The sequence below is a fragment of the Capra hircus genome, chromosome 1 (assembly GCF_001704415.2).
Source record: "Capra hircus breed San Clemente chromosome 1, ASM170441v1, whole genome shotgun sequence".
NCBI classification, from domain to species: Eukaryota; Metazoa; Chordata; class Mammalia; order Artiodactyla; family Bovidae; genus Capra; species Capra hircus.
Genome location: NC_030808.1, coordinates 135,201,487 through 135,228,902, shown reverse-complemented (window position 1 = coordinate 135,228,902; position 27,416 = coordinate 135,201,487). Strand labels below are relative to the sequence as shown.

General features: G+C 46.5%; 1 protein-coding gene across 2 annotated transcripts in view; it reads left to right on the top strand.

Annotated features, from left to right (window-relative positions):
- The window catches only part of LOC102172488 (inhibitor of carbonic anhydrase), a 45,312-nt gene extending 18,164 nt beyond the window's left edge, over positions 1–27,148 (top strand). The window contains exons 6-17 of one of the 2 annotated variants that reach the window (XM_005675553.3): positions 548–603; positions 4,152–4,330; positions 5,594–5,765; positions 7,211–7,359; positions 9,324–9,414; positions 10,526–10,582; positions 12,942–13,097; positions 16,325–16,466; positions 22,727–22,791; positions 23,535–23,719; positions 25,371–25,557; positions 26,385–27,148. In XM_005675553.3, the coding sequence (XP_005675610.2) occupies positions 548–603; positions 4,152–4,330; positions 5,594–5,765; positions 7,211–7,359; positions 9,324–9,414; positions 10,526–10,582; positions 12,942–13,097; positions 16,325–16,466; positions 22,727–22,791; positions 23,535–23,719; positions 25,371–25,557; positions 26,385–26,419 (1,474 nt within the window). In that variant the 3' untranslated portion in view covers positions 26,420–27,148. Of the gene's footprint in view, positions 1–547; positions 604–4,151; positions 4,331–5,593; positions 5,766–7,207; positions 7,360–9,323; positions 9,415–10,525; positions 10,583–12,941; positions 13,098–16,324; positions 16,467–22,726; positions 22,792–23,534; positions 23,720–25,370; positions 25,558–26,384 lie in introns of both variants that reach the window. The other variant, XM_005675552.3, reaches the window with a different exon arrangement.

Sequence of the window (27,416 nt, the reverse complement as noted above, 5' to 3'; positions counted from 1 at the left end):
GGGACATAACTAACATTCGAAACCAGAGCAAAACTGACCAGGTATCCAGGCTGTCTAGAGTTTTTATACTCTATGTGCTGTGCTGTGCTAAGATACTTCAGTCGTGTCTGACTCTTTGCAACCCTGTGGACTATAGCCTATAAGGCTCCTCTGTCCATAGGATTCTCCAGGTGAGAATACAGGAGTACGTCCTCTTTGTAAAAGGCTTTTGACCTTAAAAAAAAAAAAGTACAAAAACCCTATTGCTTCAGGCTGCCTACAAAGAGGAAGGTGAGGGTCCTTCTTTTGGACCATCCCTCCCCAGAGTTGCCTGGGACGGGCGTATGGGGATCCTGCCTATTTCAGACCCGGGCTTGGCTCTGGGGGTTCAAAGACTCCTCAGACAGGGCCGTTGCCTCTGCAAGGACAGCCTGAAGCCTGGGAAACTGCAGGCGAAGCCCTGTGAGCCAGTTGCTGGGGCAGAGCCTAAGGAGGGGGGCTGCTGGCAGGGTGGGGGGTGAGCCTGTGTTGTAGACAGTGGCCTGAACACAGCTGTCCTGTTGCTCAGGTGTCTGCAGGACGGTGTGGGGGATGTGAGCTTCGTGAGGCATCTGACGGTATTTGGTAAGTCAGACGGAGGAAGAATCTTGTGGCCACACCCTGGCCAGAGGAACTCCTTCTTTCCTAAGTTTCCTTATATCTAGAGATGGGTCGTGCCCAGATCTTTAATGAAATAGAGTTTCTGTATAATGACACTTCCATTATTGGTGCTTTGTTTAGTGTTCAGTTTGTTCAGTTTATACATCTATCGAACAAATTTTCTGAACATTTCGACATTACTTCCCAACTAATAAGCAAGTTTTAATAATTAGATTCTCTTAGTCACTGAAATGCCAAATTCAGATCTAATCATGATCTCCTGAATGCTTCCTTATACATGGTTCCTAAATGTTTTCTTTAATCACCTTAAACAAACAAATTCTTATAATGATTGCAGAACTTGTTAGCACATCTATAATTAAATCTGTTGCAAAGCATTACTACTGTGGACAAAAATGTATTTCTTCTTTATTTCTATGTTAAAAAAAAAAACAAAAAACCTTTCCAAAGTTTTGGGCAATTTATCAGAAACAAATAAAATAGTGTTTCATACGAGTTCAGTTTTCAGATTCTAGGTTTTATAACCAATTAAATTTTTATCAGACACAGAACACATTTGTAACCCTTAAGATGTTTAAACAAAAGATGTATATTTTATACTCAGTTCATTTTAAAAATCATTGTCTGCTACCTCAAGCAGAATTTTGAGCCTTCACTTTTTCTGGGGACCTTGGTTCCTTGCAGGCTGGTCTCTTTCCCTAACAGGAAACAGAAGTGTTCTGGCTTTGTTCCCTCACCTCAGCCATTCATAATTCACTGTTCCCTCATTATAACACACTGACCTGCTTTGTTAGCCTTTTGGCAATTGATGTGTGTCTTCTTATCAGTAATTTTCATTAGTAGGGGAATCTGTGGGTCTCTTCTCCCAAAATCAAGTTACTCCCCATAGTTGTCATTGTTGTTTTCTGTGATTGCTCAAGTTGGCACATTAGGCCAATGGACAGAATCTTCTAACACTCACTCTGGAGAACTGAAAACATCCTCACTTTCTGAAAACAACCAATTGTCTGAGACCATCTAGATTTCCCTTTGCTGAAAGTTGTATGTCCACTATTACACGCAATGCTGTATTACCTTTTGAGTGGGAGTTTCTGAGAGGCTATCAACTGGGCTTCAGGGTGAAAATGAGTGTTGGTGAACTACTGCCACCACTGGGCCCAAGAAAGACTCAGGTGGAAATGTTCTTTCTTTCTGAAGCTATTAGATCATATTGTTCTTTTAATTTTAACATTGCAAAAATTGTTTAAAATTTTCTTTTAATATAAAGCTTTAAAATGTATTTTCTCTGCAACAAGTCTGGTTAAAATGGAACTGTTCACAGGAACTCGAATTGTACTACTCATTCTCTTTCAGTATAAGATTGTATCAACCTAGGATATGAGTTTGCTAGGGCTGCCATTACAGAGTACAGTCATCTCTCGGTTTACCAGCATTTGCAGGTCCTCAAGTCCCTTACATAAAACTGTGCAATATTGCATATAACCTGTGTATATCCTTCATATGTTTTTAATCATCTCTAGATTACTTATAATACTTAATCAATGTAAATGCTATGCAAATAGTTGCCTGCGTGGCAAACTCAAGTTTTGCTTTTTGGAATTTCCTGGAATTAAAAAAAATCTTTGGAGACGTGGAACCTAGAGATATAGTGGGTGGCTGTAACACACTGAGTGGCTTAAGCAACAGAAATTCACTCTCTGAGTTCCAGAGGCTAGAATTCTAAGTTTGGGATGTTGGCAGGGCTGTTCTTCCTGAGAGCTGTGAGGGAGAACCTGTTCCATGCTCCCCCCACCCCCGTGGATTCTGATGTTTGCTGGCAATCATCACTGTGTCCTTGGCCTGCAGTTCCATCACCCCAATCTCTGTCTTTCCCTCCACATGGCGTTCTCCCAGTGTGTGCATGTCTGTTTGTGTCCAAATTTCCCCTTTTAGGAAGGATACCAGTCATATGGAATCAGGAGCCACCCTACTCCACTATGACCTCAACTTTTTGTTTGTTTCCAAAAAATCTTTATTTACAAAAACAGACAACAAGCTAGATTCTGCACAAGGCTCTAGTTTTCTAACCACTGCTCTATCCTGTGTAATGTATTTGTCTATCTATGCATCAGTGCTAAATGGCTTGAATTATAGTTTTTAAGTAACATTTCACATCTTCTTAGCCAAGCTCTGCTTCAACCCATTTTGCTTTTTCTCCAAAATGTCTTATTATTCTTGGTACATTGCAGTTCCATATAGATTTTTTTTCTGTTTGTTTTTTTTTTTTTTTAGTTGACTAAAGTCCACACTTGATTCAAATTTCCTAACATTTTACCTAATGTGTTTTTTCTGTTAGTATTCTGTCTAAGATACCAGTTAGAACCTCATCTTAACTAATTACCCCCGCGCTGTCTCTATTTCCAAATAGAGTCATATTCTGAGGTGCTGGGGGTTAGGACCTCAACATACGAATTTTAGGGGGACACAGTTCAACCCAGAATACCTTCTAATACCTAGACCAGGGGAACCAAAGAGTCTGTTTTCCTCACACGGCTTTTTGGTCCTTCTTTGTACCTCTACAGTATCCTGATTGGGCCCGTAGGCCTCCGTCCATCTCTCAACCCGCTGCCACCTTTCCCCAGCAGACTCTGTCCCCAGGGGAGTATTGACACTTTAGTGAGGGACCTGAATTGTCCCCGCAGCGTGGCTCCGTGTCAGCCCCAGACTAGGTCAGACTTTGATGAGTTCCCTTAGTCCTTTGAGCCTCAGTCTCCCCATCTCTAGAATGGGATAATCACATTACCAGCCTCCCCCAGTTGTTTTGAGGATGAAATGAAACAGAGCATAGAGAGCTTCAGCTCAGTCTTTGGCATGCTATCAGCTCTCAGAAAGCATCTGCTGTCACCATTCTTGTTAGCAGAGCTCTGGGCAGAGCATGCGTCCCAGCCCTGGGTCTCTCTGCAGTGAGAATCTGTCATTTCACCTCCGGAGGGCTCAGCATCCTCACCTGTCTAAATGTATTTGGAAAAGATTCTCTTTTAGTCCTCTCCAGGCTGTTAAAAAATGATGAAAGAAGACAGTTCAGGTGATATAAACTTTAGCACTTCTTGAAGTGGGCCATTCAGTCTCCATTCAGAGAAGTGGAAAACTGCAGAGGCAGGAAGCTTTGATGGGATAAAGAATAAAGAACAATGAAGAGAAAAACAGATAATATCTGATTGGCCAGGGTCACTTTGCCCAGGGTGAGAAGAACGAAGGAGGTATAGAGCCCAGAGTTAGCTTGGCATTGGATGCCTGGCTGGCTGGATAGACTGCATTTCTATTCAGAACATTTACAGGCACAGGGAGTTATCTAAGTTTCCATGGTGATACAGCGTCACAGACATATCACAGACATGGCATCACACAGGAGTGGCTTCATCTTGGGCTTGGAAAGCTATTTCAACAAATCCCTAAACAAACAACTTGGGAGGGGTGGGCACCACGGCTCATGGTCTGCTGGCTGTCGGCTCACGTAGGCTTCGCTCCTCCAGAGAACCTGGCTAACCCGGCCGACAGGGACCAGTATGAACTGCTCTGCAGAGAAAACACCCGGCGGCCTGTGGATGAGTACAAAGAATGCCACCTGGCCCGGGTCCCTTCCCATGCCATCGTGGCCCGAAGTGTGGATGGCAAGGAAGACTTGATCTGGGAGCTTCTCAATCAGGCTCAGGTATCCCCGCCCCCTGTCTTCCCCTCCTTCATAAGGGTCCCTACTTGGATTTGGGGTGCTTTCCCTCACTCTCTTCTAGCCACTGTGGAAATCCTGGTGTTGGGCACAGTGGGAACCACATCACATGTCCTCCACTTCACTGACCACTGATCTGGATATGTGATGGGCAGTAGTGACCATAAAACTCCCTCCCTTGGCATCCCCAACACCATGGGCCAAAGACTCTGCAAAAGGCCACTGTTGCCCCATTCTATTCTTCTAGGTTGTATAGGGATCCTCAAGCTGCAAAGATGCCCCTCCTCCAGGAGCTGCTCCCCTCTCTTATCCCACTGGCCTGGACCCCTCAGCAGCAGGTTCTGACTGTGAGCGTTTTGTGTCCTTTGCTGGAGGCCCTCCCTCCCAGTGTACCCGCCTCTGTCACTTGTCCATCTCTGTTAGCGCCCTGTGCTCAGCACTAGGCCTTCAGAGATGAACTGGACACAGACCTGCCATGGGATCACTCACAGATGACTATAGAAGATACAGTGGGCACACTGTATGCACAGATCACCGCCATGGGGCACAGCCTTGCACGCATAAACTGTGTACTTTGAAGAGAGTGATTTGCAAGTTTCTAGGCTCCAAGAGTAAGCTCCAAGGAGATGTGGGGTTTGCCTGACAAGGCAATATGCAAAGCCATTGCAAAAGCAAAAAGCGGACATTGCAAAGAGCATGTGGGTAGGTGCTACTATCAGCTACCATCAGGAACAGCTTTGGGCCAGTCAGTGGGGTTACAAGCAAAGGGCTCTTGGTTTTCTGGGAGGGCCAGAAAGAGGACTGCTTGAAATCCTTCACAGCAGGCCTGGGGTTTCAGGTGCATCTAAGGCTCATGACCCCCAGGCTAGATGGTCCTGGATCACCACCCACTCCAGGATGAGCCCACAGGAGCCACTCAGGACAATCAGATGTCCAGCAACAAGGTCACCATCACTGCCCCACCCGAAGCTTCCTGACCCATGGTGACCATTACCCTTTGTACAGACCTGGGGGGCAGCCCCTGGCAGTTTCCCTGAAGCCACACAAGGCAGGCAAATTAGAAGTGTTTGCTGAAGAAGATTGGAGAACCCTGTGAGCCACAGGGACTTTGGAGGGCCTTGCCATGCTCTTCACTCTCAGGCATTCATATTTCTCTCCCTTTCCATTCCCCTGATTTTGGGATTTGTTTTTACTTTGCTTCTCTCAGCCAGCCTCCTTCCTTTACTGTTTCTTTTATCCTTTGAACAGGAGCACTTTGGAAAAGACAAGTCAGCAGAATTCCAGCTCTTCTACTCTCCTCATGGGAAAGACCTGCTATTTACGGATGCCGCCACTGGGTTTTTAAGAGTCCCACCTAAGATGGATGCCAAGCTATACTTGGGCTATGAGTACTTTTCGGTCATTCAGCATCTGGGGAGAGGTGTGTAAGGTCCTGGGAAGACCTGGAGAGCCTGGGCATAGGGCAGGGCGGGGCCGTGGAGGCTTTCCTGGGGCCTGCAAGCCCCTCTTCACCCAACCCACGCTGGCCTGCAGGGTCCAAGGGAGGGCCAACTGTGCTGGGTTTTTGTGGGGATGTTCTGCTGAACTTGGGAAAAGGCCTGAACCTGGGGCCACAAAAGGGTTTGAAAGACCTTCAGATTACAGGCAACTTAAGTAATGACGGGGGCTTCCCTCATAGCTCAGTTGGTAAAGAATCTGCCTGCAATGCAGGAGACCCCAGTTTGATTCCTGGGTTGGGAAGATCTGCTGGAGAAGTGAAGGGCTACCCACTCCAGTATTCTTGGGCTTCCCTTGTGGCTCAGCTCGTAAAGAATCCGCCTGCAATGTGGGAGACCTGGGTTCGATCCCTGGGTTGGGAAGGTCCCCTGGAGAAGGGAAAGCTACCCACTCCAGTATTCTGGCCTGGAGAATTCCATGGACTGTATAGTCCATGGGGTCTCAAAGAGTTAGACACGACTGAGTGACTTTGATATTTAAGTAATGACAGTCCTGTTTCCTTTGTGTTAGTCGGGCTTGCCCCACCCCACAGGGGGTCTATTTGATAAGGAATAGAGCCCATCCTAAACTGAAGTGGGAACACAGCCTCTGCCACCAGCAGGATCAGAGCTAGAATTCCAGAGGGTTTGGACTTCCCAGGTGGCACTCGTGGAAGAATCTGCCCGCCAGTGCGGGAGACATGAGAGACTTGTGTTCGATCCCTGGGTCGGGAAGATCCCCTGGAGGAGGGCATGGCGACCCACTCCAGTATTCTTGCCTGGGGAATCCTGTGGACAGAGGAGCCTGGCGGGCTGCAGTCCACAGGCTCACAGAGAATTGGACACGACTGAAGCAACTGAGCACACACGGATCCAGCAAGCCCTGATCCAGCACTTGCCTTCCTTTGGCGCTCCGTGCTTCCTTCCTTCCTTTTCTTTTTTTTTTCAGTAGTTATGGCACATCTGCCAAAGCCCTTGTGATTGATGTGGACATACGTGGTGGCAGAAGCAGGTGTGGGGAGGGGGTAGAACAAGCAGGCCTGCCCAGAACAAATAACACTGGCTTCCAACTGGGGGATGCTCCCTGGATGGGAGATCTCTGTCTTGTGAGAAAAAAACCCAGAAGGCCCTGAGTTGGGCTGCTGGCAGAGGCTTCCCCTGGGGAGGTGATGTCTGAGTAGGGAGGTCGGGAGGGGCTTGCTCTGCCTTCACTGCTCTGTCTGGAGCCAAGCTGGCCATTTCTCCTGGAGGTGATATGCGGGAATAGGTGGTGACATGGGCATGAGACACGTCAACTCTGCCGCTGCCAGGAAGAGCCCGGTTGGGCAGCCACTCGGAATCCTTCCCCCATCTGGGGGCTTCTTTTGAATCCCTGGCTCTTCTCTAGCAGTCCCAGAGGCAGAAGGTCCCCAGAGGGTGATGTGGTGCACAGTGGGCCATGACGAGCATGTCAAGTGTAACCAGTGGAGTGCGCTGAGCGGTGGCATCTTGACGTGCACCGGGGAGGAGAGCACCGAGGACTGCATTGCTGCCGTCGCGGTAAGGAGGACCCGCTTCTGCAGTTGCCTTGGACACTCGGACGCAGCGCTGCTGTGCGTTTGGTGGTGGAGGCCCCTTCCCCATGTCTTCCCATCAGCTGTGAGGCTGAGACACGCCTGTTACATGCTGCCTCCCCAGCCCCACTCGCTGAAGCCCCACCCCACTGGCCCCACCTCCCCCTTCAGCTCTGGCAGGGCAGAAACAGAGCAGCCCAGGACGCGTATCTTCAGCTCAGCTTTGGACCCCAGGGAGCTCTGAGGGGTCCTGCCTAGGCCCCCTGTGGATTGTGGCAGCAAATCAACCTTGTTGGTTCCCTGGACAGGTTTAAACTTTTTTTTTTTCCGTGATAAAATTATTACCTGCTGGAAGAGAAATGAAAAATAATATAATTTACAACTTCACAACTCAAAACTCATCATAATTTCTGAGTGATGGTGTTATGTTGTTAATAACTGTCCATTTCAATTTTGGAGACTAGAAAAAAATTTATCAATAAAAGACCAAATAATTGACAAACTTAGAAAACACTACAGTTTTTTCTTCAAAAGATAATAATTGTGGTAAACCTCTCTGGGACTAACCCATAATATTAAGGTCTTGCAATTTATGTAGTCTCCTGAATTTGTCCGTTATAAGGATTAAATGAATTTGACTGCTTGTAACATTGCCTAGCATGTAATAAGTAATCAATAAATGTTAACAGTTATTATTTCAATTCTTGAACACAATTGGCATGCTTTCTTAGGTAATGAAATATTCATTTAAAATGTTTTTAATGGCTGCATAATAGATCACCAGATATTTATGCCTCAATTTATTTAACCAATTTCTAAATGTCTATATTTGAATTATTTCTGAATCTTTGTCTATTATAGATAATATGTGATTGGATATTTTTGTTCTGTGCCCATCAATATTTTTGAGTATCTCTTTAATATTAATGATGGTGAATATACCTGGAGTTACTTACTGTGTGCCATGCATGTATATGAGCACGTAACTTGTATTAACTCATTTAATCCTCATGATAAGCCCATGAAATAGATCTTTTTCACCCATTTGATGGATGAAAAAAATGTACATAAAAAGTATTTAGGGATGTGTCCTTTGGAACAGTCAGCCCCAGAGGCTGACACATTCCATAATGGTTATGAGCAGAGGCTAAGAAAATTAAACCACCTAAGTTTGAATCTTAGTTTAAATCTTATCCAATCATCTATTGGATAAACTATTTAGCTTCTCTCTGCTTCAGTTAAAAAATGTATAAAAGAGGGAGAATTATAGTACCTCCCTTACTGGGTTCTATGAGGCAGTACATGAGGAAATCACTAAAGTGTTTAGAAAAAGGCCCAGCACCTGGTAAGGTAAGCTTTTGCTTCTGTAGTTACTACTGTTTTAAGATAGATTTCTAGAAGAGCAGTCAGCAGGGGAAGAGCAAAGAGTGTTCCCGTGTCTGTATGTTTTTTTCTTCATGACTTTATCTATAAATATAAGTGTGCATTTTTGGCTTTGTTGTTGGAAAAGTTCATTGATTAAAATCATAAGTTAATTATTACTAAATTATTAATTAGACTAGAGTGCTAATGGGATTATAGGAACGGAATTGAACTCTGCCATATGGAAAAAAACGTCTCCCGTAGGCACAGATTAAATACCCTAAGTCTGACCACGTGGATTGTTGAGTGAGTGACAATGGTCACAAAGAAAATGTCATGAGAACATGTCCCGCGCTAAGAATGGGGCCTCATGGAGGGTGCGGAGAAGTCTAGGGCGCATGATCTGGGCTGGGCCCACGGCGTGTCCAGTTTTCTAAACCCTGGGTTTATGTGGCAGAAGCTTTGGGTCATACACCATTTGGTTTATCACAAAGACGCATGATGTGAAGCCAATGAGATGGAAACCTCTGAGGGTGAGACAGGATAACAACCTCACTGCTGTGCTACTGTTTTACTTCTTACCTTCAGAAAGGAGAGGCTGACGCCATGAGCTTGGATGGAGGCTTCATCTACACAGCGGGCAAGTGTGGCCTGGTGCCTGTCCTGGCAGAGAATTACTGTAAGTGGAGGCGAGGGTCTCTGTGTTTTCTCCCCTCTGGCCTATGGACATGGAAAGGCAAAGAACAATTTAGTTCAGTGTTGAGATAGCTGTTTGGGGAGCATACAGTACTAGTAGATAACATCTATTTTCCCAGAGTCAGAACCAGCGAAGATACATATGGAACTTGGAGGGAAATCAAAGTACCACCTTTATTGCTGGAAGAGTGATATTGGAGACCATGGCACAGAACTGGCCACAGGGCTCGTTACACTGCCCTTGAGTTAGAGTCGCCCACCAGTTCAGGTGGACAGTTCTACTGGCTGATTGGCTCCATGGCTTAGTACAGAAGAAAACACATTCTGTCACACATAAGGAGGTCAAAACCATCCTCTCCCCATTCTCTTCAAGGAAGATAGAGCCGCAGGTGCCTAGATCCTTTGCCAAGTGTACCAATCCAAATGAACTCACTCCAGCTGTTAGAACATTAAGGATTGGGGCTACAAGGTCATGGTCTTGGTGGGGATCCATCTATCAGGAAAAATAAAGCTGGTTCATTTGTTAAACCCCTAAGTTGCTAGGCAGTGAGAAACCATACTTTATCCTTGGAAACAAAACAACTTGGTGAAGTAAACAGTGGTATCTCCATAACAACTGAGGCTTGGGGAGGTTGAATGAGGTGTCCAGGGTAGAATGCAGGCTGTAATCAGTCTTTCTGAACCGTGGGTTGGACCCTTTCCTTACAACCTAGCAAGACTGTAACGACTGCTTGCACAGCCAGAGCTCTGGAGGGAAGGATGTCAGGATGCCTAGAATCACATAGCAAAGTGAAAAGCCTCTGTGAAGGTTTTTATGGCTTCTGCTTCCCCCTCACCCCCTTCAATGAGCATTTCATTTCCTTTCTCTGTAGCTCCCCAAGTGTTGAGCTAATTCTGGGATGGAGCCTAATTTCAAATAGCAAAGGTCAGGGGAGAGGAGGTGAAATGGCCTGGCAGGGTCTCAGCTTGTTGATGGCCAGTGACAAACTGCTTGGTCAGCGTTTCTCCTCATTTTGTTCTTGACTGTTGAGAGTGAGAAAATCATGACTTGAGTAATGTGAGAGATTAATGACCTGTACCTCAATTGTTTTTAGTGTCTCAAGATGGCAAAGAGCAGCTTGGGTCTAAGTGTGTGAACACACCTATGAAAGGTGAGTCAGAATCAGTAGCACTGGGGCTCAAAGGTAAAGGCCTGTTGTTGGGGAGAGGGGGTGAGGAAAGCCTTACAAATAAACCAAAATTACTAGACTTGTAAAAAACAAAAAAGAGAGAGAGAGAGAGAGATGACCCTGCCACCGTTCACTGAGAAGGAGCAGATCGTGAGCTGTGAAGTAATCTCTGTCTGTGGAGCCTGTGACGGTGGACAGAGGGCTCCTGCTCACACTGCCCCTGCTCAGCAGTCCTCTGGAACGTGGGCCGCTTTGCGCATCACATAGATGGAAAGGTGAGGCTCAGGGACGGTGTGACTGGCCCAGGGCCACACAGCCAGCAAGTGGCCACACCTAGGCTTGTTCAAGGCACCATGACTGGAAACCCGCTGCCCTTCCTGACCCACCAGAGTGCTCCCTGTCAGGCTGCTACCCATCTCTGCGAGGGACAGGAGCCCATTCATGACATTTCTGGGGCCCGTTGGAGGCCTCAGAGGAGGAAGAGGGCAGTCATAGGTGCTGCTGATGAAGAAGAGGAGGAGGGAGAGGAAATTAACCATCAGCCTTTAGTGGCTGGCTTTGAATAGCAGGGAGTCAACCTCCTCTTCAGAATAGGAGGCCAGGTGACAAGTTTTGCCATTTGTGTCATCTCATGGGCAGAAACGGTCTTTACCTGTTTCTGAGGTGCCCTGGGTAATCTAGGGCGTTGGCTAGAGCAGTGGTTGTGTATGTCATGTGGTGTTTGGACTAGCAGCACCAGCGTTGCCTGAGAACTTATTAGAAATGAACCTTCTTGTGTCCAACCACAGGTCGGCTGAGCTCCAGGATGCGGCTGCTGCTCTGTTTTAGCAAGCCCTCACAATGATTCTGATGTGCGTTAAACTTTGGAAACTATTGTGATAGGGGATCTTGAGATGAAAACAAGTGCTTACTTGGTTTGGAATTTCTTATGAGATAGAGCTAGGGAAGGTGTGGGGGCTTGGAGCATCACAGCATAAGTGTGGGGTCACAGAGGCCCTGCACCACAGAGGCCTCAGGGATGCAAAGCCACTCACCCCACAGCTTCTCCCCTTCGAAGGGAGCAGAATCTGGGATATTTTGTCCCTTTCCTCCCTGCTTTCCTGGCTAACAGTCTTCTCTGAATTGAGTCTGTATCCCAAAACCTAAGGAACAGCATATAGTCATTCTGATTATAAAATACATAAAGTCCTAGAGAACTGTAATTGCTTCACAAGTGATTGAAATTTCCAAGAACTGCAGTGATATACAAATGTGGGTCAATGAGGATTCTTGGAAGACAGTTCAGGGTGATGGGGAAGGTTAGATTGGAGTAGGATGGAGAGGAGTTAATCCCGAAGCCACACACACACACATACACACACACACACACACACACACACACACCCCTAGATGACAATAGTTAATGCCATTTTGTTGAAATTGGTACAGCTCAAAGAAAGGTACTTTAACAGTGTTTGGCTGCTGGAATGGTGTCATAGAGCCCAGTGTGGTAGGCAGGAGAATCTGCTTCACCAAGAAAGTGGCTCTAGTACTGCTTCTGTTGCTAGCAACATGGCCAGAAACCTATCCATGTAAGCTCCCCTTCCCATTCCGAATGTACAGTATGATCGTATTAGCACATTTCATCCCCTTCAATAGGTATTAGTACCCAAATGGGTATTACTGTTATCATTTCATTTACCAGAGATTTAGGATGCTAGATGCTGAGTGACTTGTCTGAGGCAGTTTAGTAACTGGTGAGGGAGGTCTTCCAATGCCATGTTGACTTCCAACTTTTCCAAGCTTGAATATATAGACATCCGAACCACAACAGCAAGAAAAGGTGTGTGTATGTGTGTTCGGAGGGGGTGGGCGTGGCGGTGGTGAACCACATTACCCATGATTTCAGTCTCTAAATTCGGCCTTGCAGTTTAGGTTTTACTCAACAAGCACAATTCTGTTACCCAAAACTGTGTTAGACTATATCACATATCAGTGGTGTTCCTATAAAAATCAGGAGCAAGACAAGAATGCGCATACTCACCAAACACATTTGGCATTATTTTGGAAGTGAATTCAGTAAGATAAGAAAAAGAGGTTTTTTTAAAAAATTGAGGAAAGGGAGAGATTAAATTGCCATCATTAGAAAATGGTATTACTATAAACCTAGAAAATCAGAGACTTCACTTTAAAAAGCACTTTCTTTTGGACTTCAACTCAACAGAAATACTCGAACAGGTGGCTTCACTGAGTTCTCCCTCCTTGAGAGACTGACAGGTGAAGGTTAGCTGCAGTGGCTCTGGAATAAATTTTAGGGAGGGCCTGGGAGGTACTGAAATTGCATCTTGGTATCTGTTGCAAGGTTATTACGTCGTGGCAGTGGTCAAGAAGTCAGATGCTGACCTAACCTGGAACTCTCTGCGAGGCAAGAAGTCCTGCCACACTGCAGTTGGCACTTCTGCTGGCTGGAACATCCCCATGGGTTTCCTATACAATCAGACTGGGTCATGTAAATTTGGTAAGTGTGTTCTGAGTGGCGGTATGCCTGTGGGCCTGTGCCTGTGTAGGGGAGAGATTCAGTTCAACGAATGGCATAAGTGGGTGGTGGACAGGGGCTGGATAGAGATGTGGGCAAGCTTCACATCTCCTTAGCAGGAACCCCCTTTCTCCTCCCCTCTTGCTTCCGCGGAAGAGGTTTGGCTCAAAGAGCAGATCTCAAGGAAGTACACTACTCTTTACGTCTTTCGTCTGGCTCGTGGAAGAGGCCTGTTGGCAAAATGAGAGTGGAGTGTAGAGTAGGGTGTAGGTGTGCGTGTGTAATGTGTGTGTTAGTGTGCATGTGTTGTTTTTCCATTTAAACTTCCTCTCTTTTTTTAAGTGTAAAAAAGGTTTATTTGGGGAGATACACACATCGACAGAGTGTGGGCCACCTCGGAAGACGAGAGGCCTGAACCTGCTTTCTTAATTGAACACGTTACACCAGAACGGTTCAGCTTCACCCTTTGAAGGCTTTAGCGTTCACTTTCACCTCTTACGTTTTTGTATTAGTTGTTTCAGCAAGACTCTGGCCAATACCTAAAAGGCTCCTGCTCCCCTTCTTTCCCCAGCCGTGTGACAAGTCCCAGCCCTGCAGGAACCCCATCTCCCGCTCTCTTGGTGCTCTGCACCTGAGCAGCTGAACACAGGTGAAGAATGTCACAGGGCAGAGCAACTTATTCCATGCAGGTGTTCCAGCCGCCAGCCTCAGCATGACCTATACCCCCCACAACTGTAGGCTCACGAGCACCCCTACTGTTCCTCTGCTCCACTCCCCACACTTCCCATTAATTACCCTAACGTCCTAGTTGTCCATATACCGCCATCCCGCTCTCACCTGTCTACCACCCTTTCTGAGCAGATGATCTTGTCTGCTTCTGCAAGAGACACTTCAAGCCGTCAGGACAGTTCCCATCAATACTCCACCAACAAAGCCCAGGGCCCCTGCTGGCTGCATCTGCTCAGCCAGTCCTCATACCCACATGGCTGTCAGTCCCTGCCTCGACCCCCTCGCCAGAGTTGCACCCTCAGTTACCATTTCTTCCTCTGGTATATGCAACAATTTCTCTCAACCTGTAAATGCACCCAACATCTTTCATCTTTAAAAATCCTCCCTCTCCCTACCGTCCCCTCTCGCTCCTAACCTTCTCCTTCTGCCTTTATGGCTAGACCTCTTAAAATCATGGTTTGAGCCATTCACCCCTGCACTCCCTGCTGTGGGTGACTCCCCTGCCTCATTCCACAGGGAGAACTCTGGTCAAGGCTACCAGGACCTCCGTGTTGCTCAGTTGGAAGGATGGGCTCCAGTCTGTTCCTCCATGACCTTTCTTTGAATCATCTTAAACCACAGTCTCCTGGCTTTTGTGAAAACACACTGCTGCTGCTGCTGCTGCTGCTAAGTCGCTTCAGTCGTGTCCGACTCTGTGCGACCCCATAGATGGCTGCCCACCAAGCTGCCCCGTCCCTGGGATTCTCTAGGCATGAACGCTGGAGTGGGTTGCCATTTCCTTCTCCAATGCATGAAAGTGAAAAGTGAAAGTTAAATCACTCAGTTGTGTCCGACTCTTAGCGACCCCATGGACTGCAGCCTACCGGCTCCTCTGTCCATGGATTTTCCAGGCAAGAGTACTGGAGTGGGGTGCCATCGCCTTCTCCTGTGAAAACACACTAGCTTCTTTTTTCTCTTACCCCTACAAAGTCCCTCTTTCCCAACCTGGTTAATAAATGTTTGAGTTGCTTAAAGCAACATTTTTTCCCACTTTAAACTCAACCTCCAAGCGCTCACATCTATGCCTACAGCCTAGATGACCATCTAAACCAATATTATATGTGCAAAGCTAGGCCCAGAGCAAGCGCTAGATCAATGTTTGCTGCTGCCACTGTTACTAGGTCAATATGCTGACAATGTCAGGTTTTGTCCCTAGCACAGACTTCTCTTTGATCTCCAAACCTGCGTATATTGAACTGCTTGTTTGACATTATCTAATCTTGTATTTCAAAAGTGCATTAAACTTAACCTGTACAAAATAGAATGCATTCTCCCTACCAAGCCTGGTCCTGCCCCAGAGCCAGCCAGCTTGCCAGAGGCTCCCAGTCTGTGCACTGGCTCTAGCTGGAAAGCAACCTGTCATCTCCACATACCCATCCAGCCTGAGATTTCAGCTGTCCTCCCTCCACCTAGCTCCTCCCTCTGCGTTGTGAGACTCCAGGCTGCCCTCATGTCCCCTGGACTCCAGCAGTAGCCTGCTGCCTACACCCCACATCTGTCTTGACTCACCCTGCTAGACCCTTGGCCCAACATTATCTAGCCCATCAGAGGCTCCCCATTTCTTTACAAATAAAAAACAAAATGTACACAAAGATATAGACCGTCACACGTGGTCTGGACTCTGACCCTTCCCACTCAGTGGATCACTGAGTGGTTCAGGCCCAGTGGGCCTCCATTAAGCTCTCTGAGCTGTTTGCCCTGCCTCCCCCAACCCTTGCCCTAGCCCTTGCAGGTGCTGCTCCTTGTCTAGGAAGCTCATCCTTGGCCCTTCACTAGGCAAACTCCTATTCATTCTTCATCTCTCCACTTGAGACCTCTCCCTGACGCCTAGGTCTGCACCAGGCTCCTTTATTTGTAGCTGTGGAGCCATATTCTTTTTCCCAGAACATGATGGGGAAATACACTTATGGGGAAATGCTAATTCATGGTGTAGTTACTTGAGTTGTGACTGTCACCCCATGAACTTGGGCTCCAGGAGGGTAGGACTTCTGTGGTTTCATCATAGTGGTACCCTGGCGCTCAGCACAGGGCTGGGCAGTTGGGCCTCTTGGGCTCCTTCCTGTCCTTCCAGTCATAACTGCAGACCTTGTAAAGATGGACATGGGCAGTAAAGATTGGAAAGTGTGCAGAACAGGGTCTACCAACCAAAACTTCCAATTTCGTCCACTCTCCTTGAGTTAAATCTGTGTCCATCCCTCCCCCTGCTGCCCTGTGCCAGGACTTCAGTGATCTCACAGACCCTTGTCCCAGCTTCAGCCAGGTCCCCTTTACTTTGCTCCAGCTGCAACCTTTTTTCTTTTCCATAGGTTCTTATTTCTAATCATATGGTACTAAACATGTGAATGTGTCTTTATGTCACTCAGGCAATTTTAGGAACAAAATCTGAGGCTTTCTTGTCAACACAGGCAGGGAAAGCTAACCTCTGATGTCCTTCTGTGCAGATGAATTCTTCAGTCAAAGCTGTGCCCCTGGGTCTGATCCAGAGTCCAGCCTCTGTGCTCTGTGCAGGGGCAGCTTCAAGCCAGCCCACATGTGTGCTCCCAACAGCCACGAGCAGTACTATGGCTCCAGTGGGGCACTCAGGCAAGTAGCATCTGCCCACTGCCTTTTGCTTTGGTACCAACCCAGTGAACCTCTTGTCCTTTCTCCTTTCTCAGCGCCCCACCATCTGGGTGCTGCATTTAGGAGGGGCCAGGACTGGAGAACAGAAATGCAGATTCCCAGGGGCCCTGAGGACTCAGGTCTGGTCCCTTCCTGGAGCACTCTCGGGCAGAGCTGATGGACTCAGGGCACCTGGGGAGGGGCAAGAATGATAAGCACAGGTCACCGCCCTGCTTCTGCTTTTGATCCTTCCTTCTATATGAGTGTGGACAAGTCACAGGATCTTCCAGAGCCCAGTTTGAGATCAAAGGAAGGACACTGAATATGTGCATTTTACACCTGTTTGATGAGTACATTTAAAAACACATATTCCTGGGCTCCTCCATTCAGTCAATAAATATTTATTGAGCACCTAGTATGTGCAGGCGCTGCTCTAGGTAGGTGGGTTAGAGCAACAGCAAGACACATGGCCCCTGTGTCTCATGGAGGGAGTAAGACAACACATAAAGGCCGATCCCTTCCTGACCGTGGTAAGTGCTATAGGGTGTGTGTATAGGTTGTGGGACCGAGGGGCGTGATATGGCAGTGACTCAGGGATAATCTTAGAAAAGTGGTCAGGGAAGGCCTCAGCATCATGGAGGGGCTGTTAGATATTGAGGGTTAAATACTGAAAGGAAATCAGGCTTGAGAAAATCTGGAGAAGAATAGTCCAGGAAGAAAGAACAGCAAGGACAAAGGCAAGGCTAGACACATCATGCTGTGTTTGAGGCCAGAGAAGGCCCCAGAGTAGAGCACTGGGAAGGGGGCCCAGGCGAGGCGAGGCTGGGGTTGCAGCCATTGGCTGTTTTGCCCTTGGAGATCTGGCTCAGGAGGTAGAGTTAATTCTAAGTATGGAGGGCCCTCGAGGGTGCTGTGGAGTTGGGGTTGTGTGGAGAATGTGGGAGCCTCTATAAAGAAGGCTTCAAGTCATCACATGGCCAGACTACTTTGTCCCTCCCTCTCCAAAGTTTTGTCACTTTCATAAACCATACATAAATTACATATTTTCACAGATCCTACTGCATAAATATATGATAAACATTAAACTGAGGCTAAAATATTTGAACTTTTCCTTCCATTGGGATGTGCATCGGTATTAAGGTCCATGGTCCCATTTTGGGATGATTATGATAGCGTCACAGAGACCCAGAGTTCTGTCCAGAACCTCGGGAGTTCCATCGTGAAGATGGGGATGCAAAGAAGTCTTAGCTCTAGGCATCGCATTCTCCCCTCTGCCTCCTGCCTGCCTTGGCTCTGCTTCCAGCTTCCTGTCTCCAGCATTCCTACTGACCTGAGATCCATTGATCCTGTTCTCAGCCCCCGCTATAAACCTTTCCCCCTCCAGACCACAGCATACGTTCTACAGCCAGCCATGATAATTATTGCCCTGTGCACATCCTCAAATGCCTGTTGCTACTCCTGGCTGAACTGCGACCTGGGTTGGCTCCAGCATTCCCCTTCGGTACCAGGGCCTCCAAGCTGACTGGCCTCCCTGTAAAGTAATGAGAACCCGATTCCGATGAGCCAGACCGTCGCTAATCCATCACCTTCCCACTGTCTTGCAAGACCATTCCATGGTCTTTCCTCTCCTCAGTCATCCAACATTTCTTCCTCCATCTATCGCACTTTTGTTTCCTCCTTCACCTGAGAAAATTGAGGTCACCCAGATAGAAACGCCAGTGTGCCCCTGCCATATCTGTGCGTGTGCTAACCTCCGTGCTGGTGGGCACGCTGCCACTCCTCCTCCGGGGGATGAGCAGGCGGGCTCCTGCTGAGCCTGGTCCTGTGCTGGCATCGCCTCCCAGCAGCCTGTTGAAGAGCGTTGCCCCAGCACGCCTCTCCTCTTCCTCCCGCCATCACATCTTTTTATCCACAGAATTACTTCCGGCAGCACACGAACATGCTGCTGCTTTCTCATCCTAAACATAAAGAAACAAGACAAACTTCTCTTGATCTCACTGTCCTCTGCAGCAACCTCCTGTTTCTCTCTTCTTTACAACGGAAGTCCTTGAAGGAGGTTTCTCCGGAGCTGAGTCCTTCAGCTCAGTTTCTCTCCTTTCAATCGCCCCCAAACTTAGTTTAAGAAACTGTTCACCTCTCCCTCCCCAACCAATGGAGTTGGTTTTCATTACTGTATTTAAATTATCTGCAGAAGACATTCTTCCCCATTGTTGGCAAGTGGGAAGATTATTCCCACCATATCTGCCGCCCCCTCCCCCTGCATTGACCCCCCATCCACCGCAGAGAGTCAATTATTAGGCAGATTGATAAGAAGTTCAGGGTCCCCAAGGAGGAGAAAGGGGTCTGGGGCTCTCAAAGTGAAGACTGGGGATCTGGAATTTTCAAGGAGAAAAGGACAAACTTTTTTTCCCTCTGCATTCCTTAGTCTTAGTCAATTACACAACTCAGTTTAAACTCTATACTAGAGATTATACAACAACAATGTATCCGGCTGGAGGACAGTTTCTCCTTCCTGAAAACCTGTGACTAATCCTGATATGTTAGAATGTATATTATGGGAGTTGGTCTGGAGGATCTTTCTATTGTCAAATTCTAATCTTGTTATCCTAAAATGTAAATTGCTAGAGTAGGTCTGGTAAAATTTTCACAAACTTGAGACATTCTTTTGATTCATTGTAATAACTAATTAAAAGGTATATAACTCCATTGCTAACACTAGCAAGGCGGTACTCTTTCTGCCCCCTTCTGATATCTGTGTCAGAAGTTTTCTCTATCTCTTTTATACTTTAATAAAACTCCATTGCACAAAAGCTCTGAGCAGTCACGCCTCGTCACTGGCCCCAGATTGAATTCTTCTCTTCTGGAGGCCAAGAATCCAGGCGTCTTTTCGTGGGTCAGCAACAACCTTTCACCACCAGCCACCACACAGCTGAAACTACACTTTTAGAAAATATATTTATTTATCTGGCTGCATGGGGTCTTCGGTGTGGCATGTGGGATCCTTAGATGCAGCATGTGAACCCTTGGTTCTGGCATGTGAGATCTAGTTCTGTAATCAGGAATCAAACCTGGGCCCCAGCATTGGGAGCAAGGAGTTTTAGGCTGTGGATCACCAGGGAAGTTCTGAAATAGTCCTTTTAAATCTCCAGGGACCTCTGTGTTGCAAATAAATCCAAAGCCCAGATCATTGGCACCACCCGTCTCTTCCTTCTCTTGGATGCATTTTCTTCTCTGGCTTCAGGACACCACACTTTCTTGGATTCCCTCCTTCTTATCCTGTTACTGCATCTCAGCCCCTTTGTTGGTTCTGCTTCATTCCCTGACCTCTACGTATTGGCGAGCCCCGGGGCACCAGCCTTGGTCTTGTCTCTTAATGCTCAGACTTCAGTGGTTTTATCTAGTTCTTGTTGTTGTTCAGTCACCTAGTCATGTCCAATTCTTTGCAACCCCATGGACTACAGCTTACCAGGCCCCCCTGTTCCTCACCATCTCTTGGAGTTTGTCCAAGTTCATGTTCATTGCATCAATGATGCCATCCAGCCATCTCATCCTCTGATGCCCACTTCTCCTCCATCTAGTTCTATGTTGACAGTTCCCAAATTTACGTTCCTCTTCAGATATCTCTTGAAAACACCAGATGAAACTCCAAACTCATACATCTAACTGCCTACTGGGCACGTCCGCTTGGATGTCTAATCACCAGGTCAAGTTTAAATGTCCCAAACTGAGCTTTTGGAATTTCACACACTCCCACCCAAAGCTCCTGCAGTCTTCCCCATCTCAGTTAAAGGCGACTCTGCTTTTCCTTTTGGAAAAAGTCAAAGTCTTGATGCGTATTAACCATGTCTACTCTTTTTCTCTGAGACCCTATATCATCGTATTATGTTAGCTCTACCTGCAAAGGGTAACGAGAACTGACCTCATCACCCATCTCTGCTGATACCACCTTGATCTAAACCACCATTGTCTCTCCCCAGATTTTAACCCCTAACAGAAATCCATGTGTCTGCCCTCTCCCCCTCCCCCACCACAGTCTAGCTTCAACCCAGCAGTGAGGGTGATTCTCAACAGTGAGGGTGACCAGTTCAGAGGAAATCTTCCTGATCACACAACTCACGCCCTGAAGTTGTGTTGTGAAGTCCTAGTTGCTTGCAGTGTGACCAGGTGGATTGAAGGGGATGGGGAGGCCTAGTCAGAACTTGAAAAATTTTAACACTTGGTCGACCAAATAAGAGCCAAGAATTAAAAAACAATGTTACACAAAGGGAATTTTGTGTTCTTAGATATAAAAATCACATTACAGTACTACTTATTACTGTGATCAATACAGGCTGGTATGTGATGACTGACAAATCAGTGGAAGAGAAAAGACTTCCAAGACAGATACATAGACATATGTTTAATCTAAAACAAAGATGACAATTAAGATCACTGGAGAAAGGATGGACTTGGGACATCAAGTAAAACAAGTACAATGAATGGGATCCGGTGACCCAGGCGGGAGCAGATTCAATAGTGAGTTAGTCCCCTAAGATGACTGGCAAGGGTCAGGGAGTCATGTGCAGGAATGCTGATGGTAAGTGCTATGACGCTCTTAGGTGTTTGGATGACTTTAGGGGAGAGGCCTGTTGATAAGGGCAGTGTAGGGTCAAGGCAAGGCTTACTGTTTGTTTATTTTTTAAAAGAAGCATAAATGCTGATGGAAAGAACCCAGTGAAGAAGGTTATAGAGGGGAAAGAGGATGACTGCTGTGGAAAATGCCTGAGTGTGGGGCAAGGAGGGGTGCAAAGCCCCTGGGGAGGAGATTTTAGCTGGAGGAAGGCCTACACCCCTCCTTCGTTCTTGGAGGGCAGAAGAGTGCTAGAGTCTTGGGCTGCCAGATTCAACAGAAGGATGCTGAAAGGAAGCTCACGTGAGGATCTGTTTATTTCTTCTGCGAACCCAGAGTACATGACAGAGTGTAAGTGTTGTGGAGGGGTGTATGGAGAGACAGAGGTTTACAGGAAGTGAGAACATTTTGGGGTTCCTGCTCTGTAGAGTGGCTTACCTGGTGGCTCAGACAGTAAAGAATCTGCCTGCAATGCGGGAAACTTGGGTTTGATCCCTGGGTTGGGAAGATCCCCTGCAGGAGGGCTGGTAACTCACTCCAGTATTCTTGCCTGGAGAATCCCCATTGACAGAGGAGCCTGGTGGGCTGCCGTCCATGGGGTCACAAAGAGTCATGGGGAAGCTATCTCAGGCAGTGGCCTCTTATACTCACTTGAACACACTTCCACAGGGCTTATTCAAACCCAGAGGGCTGAACCCCACTCCAGATTTCCTGAGCCAGGGGGTCCAGGGCCCAAGAATGTGCATTTATAACCCATTCCCAGCATTGCTGATGCTGCTGGTCCAGCCCACTCTTGGAGAGAGTCACAGGTCTAGAGTAGAGAAGGGATGCCAGAATGCCCAGGTGAAGTTAAGGATCACGGAGCTCTCGTCTACATCACTGCTGAGGTGCAGACACACCTGAGACAGACGACTGGGCTCGTTCAGGACTGGGATTATTGGGGGGAGGTTGTTAAGACAAAGAAATAGGACAAGGTTGCTTAGGAAAATTGATGGGAGTAACTGATTTTAGTGAAGGGTAGAGGGGCCTGATGATGGGACAGAGAAAACTGGAAAGGTGTTCCTAAAAATTAATAATATCAATTTCCAACTGACTGAATGTCGCAAAACTTATTTTTAGTGTGCTCAACGTTTCTCCCAAAGCATGCACCTCAAACGCTGAAAACATTTTTCAGGAGATTAAGCATGAAAAATATCTCGTGATACAAGCACATTAACTTTTGCTAAGGCTGCGTAGACACATAAGGTGTGACAAGACTCCTTCAGAATCACATCTTCCACACTGATTTTAATCTCTGACGTGAGTTTTGATCCAGCCAGAGAATTATCTTTGGATAGCACGGTTAATAGGAGAACACAAGCATCTCCCGTGGAGAAACCAATCACTGTTTAAGGAAGCAAGCAATGGGTATCTACAGTGGAATCAAAATAAGCAGATTTCTTTTTCTATGACATTTCTTCTGAAGTTACCAGGGGGATGGCAGACATTAGAGCAGTGTGTGTGGAGTAAGCGGCCGTGTTAGATGCGCCCAGTTGCCTGGGGGAGGGGGTGGGAGCTCCCAGGGATTCCGTATTGGAGCGGCTCTCTCCTGCCTCCGTGGGTCCTCCTTGCTGACCTGGCCCTCTCTGTGCAGGTGCCTCGTTGAGAAGGGAGATGTGGCCTTTGTGAAGCACCCCACGGTCCTGCAGAACACTGACGGTATGGACCGGCACTGTCCTTTCCTCCCTCGGGAAAACTCAGAGTCCTTCCTGGGAAATCAGTCCCCAGGCAGTCATGTTGGTCCTAACGTTTTTTTATGTAGGGAATGAAAAAATTCTTCATGTCTGGTCAGACTGGACAGGGTTGGTTATCACATTGGCCTTGAACCCAACCAACAAACACACAAAGGCCACAGTCCATAGAAGCACGTCTGGCTGTCTTGATTTTTAGGCATTCTTTTTTTCAAGTTTTTGTCAGCTATATGTAATGCACATATCTTGTCCCTCTTTGAAAATATTTGCCTCTCACTCTTTTTTTTTGGTCTTGCTGTGAGTCTTGTGGGATCTCAGTTCCCCACCAGGAGTTGAACCTGCACCCAGCAGTGGAAGCCTGGAGTCCTAACCACTGAACCACCAGGAAATTCCCTGCTTTCTTAATGATGTCTTTTGATTAACATTCTTCATTTTAATATAGTTTTCATTTTAATATAGTTTAATCAGTCGATCTTCTCTTTTTTGACTAGCACTTTTCAGGCCTGTTGAGGAGATCTTTGCCTTTAACAGGACTGATACATGAATTTAAGAGTTTATGAATGTTTCTCTTCTGTTTTATTGTAAAGCCTTTATTGTTTTCTTTGTGCCTCTGTGATTCCCCCAGGCACTGGTGGTCAGTAACACCCCTCAGTGAGGGTGCCTTGACTAAAGTCATTAGCTGTGACCCCTCCACCTCCTCTCTCTCTCCAGGAAAGAACCCTGAAGCCTGGGCGAAGAATCTAAAACCCGAGGACTTCCAGCTGCTGTGCCTTGATGGCTCTAGGAAGCCTGTGACTGAGGCTCAGAGCTGCCACCTGGCCGTAGTCCCAAGTCACGCTGTGGTCTCGAGGAAAGATAAGGCAGATTTTGTCCGCAGAATGCTCTTCAACCAACAGGTGTGGGAATTCAGTCCTCATCCCCCACATGGATGCTCAGCTCACTTGCAGAGCTGCACACACACACCCCAGCCCAGTTGCACTCTTTCTCCCTGGGCAGTGGAGCCTGCCTCTGATGAAAGTGGGAGGCTGGTGGCTGTGCTCACTTCTTGTTCTGGGGCTGTCTAGGGTATCCCAGTGGACTGGAAGAGTCCAAACACATGGGTATCTCAAGTGTCTCCCTGAGAAAGAGCAGAGCCATGGTACCTCCTGGGCTTTTTCTGTCCTGGAAATAAGGGAGTCAACCCAGGTGCCCTTCCCACCAGGCAGGGCTAGGGCTACATGTTGGAAAGGTGGAACAGAGGTTACTCTGCCTGACCAAAAGAGGATCTCACTGTGTTTCTTGAAGCTGGGCAGGCTGAGCACTGTTTTGGGCTTCATGAAAGTCGAAGAGCCAACATTCAGATAACTCATGACTTCTATAGGCAGCCAAAAAGGGCTGACCCTAGGGAATAGTGGCTGCCTGAATCAGATGATCTTAAGGAACCCAAAGCCTCATCTGCCTTTTGCCCTAGTGTATCCTATTTCTGGAAGAGCCCCAGATGAGTAATCTATATCTTAGCATATGCTGTCGACACGTCCTGGTTAAAGGGTGATGACCCAGAGGCAGCTGGCAATACAAGAGGCTCTTGGACTTGGGCTTTTGAAGGGATGGTTCCATCCAGGGTGAGCTGCCATCTCTGCTACAAAGGAAGTGGGGGGGAGGGGCAGGAAGCAATGAAAATGATCAGTGTCTGGGTCAGGTTCAGAGAACAGAAGATGCAAGGTAGCAAGGGATCTGGTCACAGGAAAACATCTAAAGATGACTCAGAGAGTTGAAAACATCCACCAGTTGTTGGTGGGATAGTAATAGAGCAGTGAACTTGGGGCTCTTTCTATTTAGCAATTGCTTTACATACATTGGGCTTCCCTGTGTTCTTTATCAGATAGTGAAGAATCTGGCTGCAATGCAGGGGATGCAGGTTCGATCCCTGGGTGAGGAAGATCCCTTGGAGAAGGGAATGGCTACCAACTCCAGTGTTTTTGCCTGGAGAATTCCATGGACAGAGGAGTCCATGGGGTTGCAAAGAGTAGGACGTGAGTGAGTGACTAACACACTCACTCTTTGCATGTATCATCTCAGTATCTAATGTAATTACCTCCATTTACAAATGAGCAAGTTGAAGTTCAGGTGTTTCCACCTGGGTGCAGTGAGAAACACTGTGGCACAGAGATGCAGTTTTGATTGCTGGGTTGGGAAGATCCCCTGGAGAAGGAAATGGCAACCCACTCCAGTATTCTTGCCTGGGAAATCCCACGGACAGAGGAGCCTGGTGGGCTATAGTACCTGGGGTCCCAAAGAGTCAGACGCGACTGAGCATGCACATGTACAAACTGAAGTTCACTGAGCTCAGTCAAGACTTTTCTTAAGTCACACGATAGGAAAAGCTAGGGCCTGGCTTTGAACCCAGAGAACTTTTTGCCATTTTGTTCCAGTGCCTCCTAAGCTGTTGCTGTGTCCCAGGGTTGCCAGGGGCTGGAGCCGAGCAGTCCAGCAGACTTGGGGCTTCTGATGCAGAACACATGGCCCAGGCTGCTGGCCGCTTATTTTCTGTCTGTCTGTCTGACCCAGGAGCTCTTCGGAAGAAATGGGTTTGAATACATGATGTTTCAGCTGTTTAAATCCCCAGCCAAGGACCTGCTCTTCAGTGATGACACAGAATGTCTGGCTAACCTTCAGGACAGAACAACTTACCAAAAATACTTAGGGCCAGAGTATCTTCAGGCTATTGCTAATGTGAGGCATTGCTTACCCTCTGGTGAGTAGAATAAACACCGAGGAGCAGTAACATGTGAGTCAAGGCAAACATGTTTGTCTTAAAGATGACCTTGTGCCAAGCCTGGGCCAGTACCAATAGGAGCATAAAGATTCAGAGGGCTTGCTCCTGGCCCTGCAGGAAGATTCAGGCTTACCAGGGAAGCAACTCAATTAGGCAACAGTATAAGATACTACCTGAAAAGGCCAAATTGTTTGAAGGAGACAGAGGGTACAGTAGAACTAGAGATCTTTTGCAAATTGAGCTTGCTTACATGTCCTTTTCCATTTTCTTTGGCTACTAGAATGAAAATGTGTGTTAGCATTTCAGTGTAGGGAGAAGGTTGGAAATGACATATATATACCACTCACAGAGGACCAATTCACAAAGATTTTAAGTAAAACGTATAGATAATACTTTATACAATTTAATAGAAACAAAGTGTTAGCACTAAGCAGGCCATTTCTACATATATACATACGTAGAAGTAGCACTAAGTGTATCATTTCTATTTTTGTGTAGTATGGAAATGAGGTAGCACAGCTACCTCAGGAAGAAATAAATTGGAGAAATAAAATTAGGCCTGGAATAATCAAATTATCGGGAGTGTGCCTGAATTTTTGTTAAATTATATCATGTGTTAAAGATGAGGAGAGCAGGAGAGGAAAATGTAGATGTGTAAGAATAACACTGACATCAGTTAGAGGCACGAGAGAAATGTTAAAGAAATCTTTACTATCTACCATTTACTTTTAGAAGATAGGAAAAGGATCATGTTTAATAAGCACAGGCAGTACCTGACGATCTTTCTCTTATGTTACCTCTCACAGAACTTCTGGATGCCTGCACATTCCATGGAAATTAAAAACTGATCAAAGTGGGCAAACACAGAGATGCTCAGAGCCTGAAAATACAGTGGGGTCACATCCTCACTTGCCTGCGTGGTGGGTCTGTGTTAACATCACTTATCTTTATAATTGTATACTGTAACTGATGCAAAAGTTGGAATGAATAAAAATTATTGTGTCTTCTCAGAAAACCATGAAATGTTCTCAGATTTTTGGGGGGAGGGCAAGAGAATGATTTCTTTATACTAGAATTGTGCTTGTGAAAATTTAGTATTTATTAAATTATATGTATTTTAAAGACCTCTACAAGACTAAGCCAACTTCCCTGTCTATTCTTTGATTATTTTACCCAAGAGTCAACTCACTTAAATTGAATTTAAGCAATAAATCTGTCTGAAGGAAGTCTTTGAGTGGTGATCATACGTGTGCAAAGAAAGCATCAGTATGCACAGTATCAAGGACTTACATAATGAAAATAAAGAAGAAAGAATGAGTTTGTGCATTTTAAAAGTATATTCATGCATTTAAAATTCATAATTTCAGGTAGAATTAAACTCCTGATCTGACTAATTGAAAAATATCAAAATTCCTGTAAAAATCTAATCCTACTATCGTTCCTCAGTCAATTTGTTGAAAGTGTGATTTACATTTCCTTAAGTGAGTTTCTTACCAGAGATTTTACCATTTCTGTTATTACCATGATTCCAGCCTACGGTGGAATAAACATTGTGTGGGAATCCAAGTTATATACTGTGAAGTACAGTTTGGTGTTTGGACCTCTGCTTCTGCCTGTGAAAGAGTAACCAGTACAGAATTGGCTCCTCTTCCATAAACAACTAAAAAACTGGGGAAAAACATGTTGCACAAATGTTTTTAATACTGGACAATAATAGTGTAGGACTATATGATCCTTGAAAGAGAGCAAAGAAAAGTGGTGCGCACAGTGATGGCCTTAGTCTTTGCCTAGAGGAAATTTCCAGATGACAGCAAAGGGAGGAGGAACCCACAAGAGCC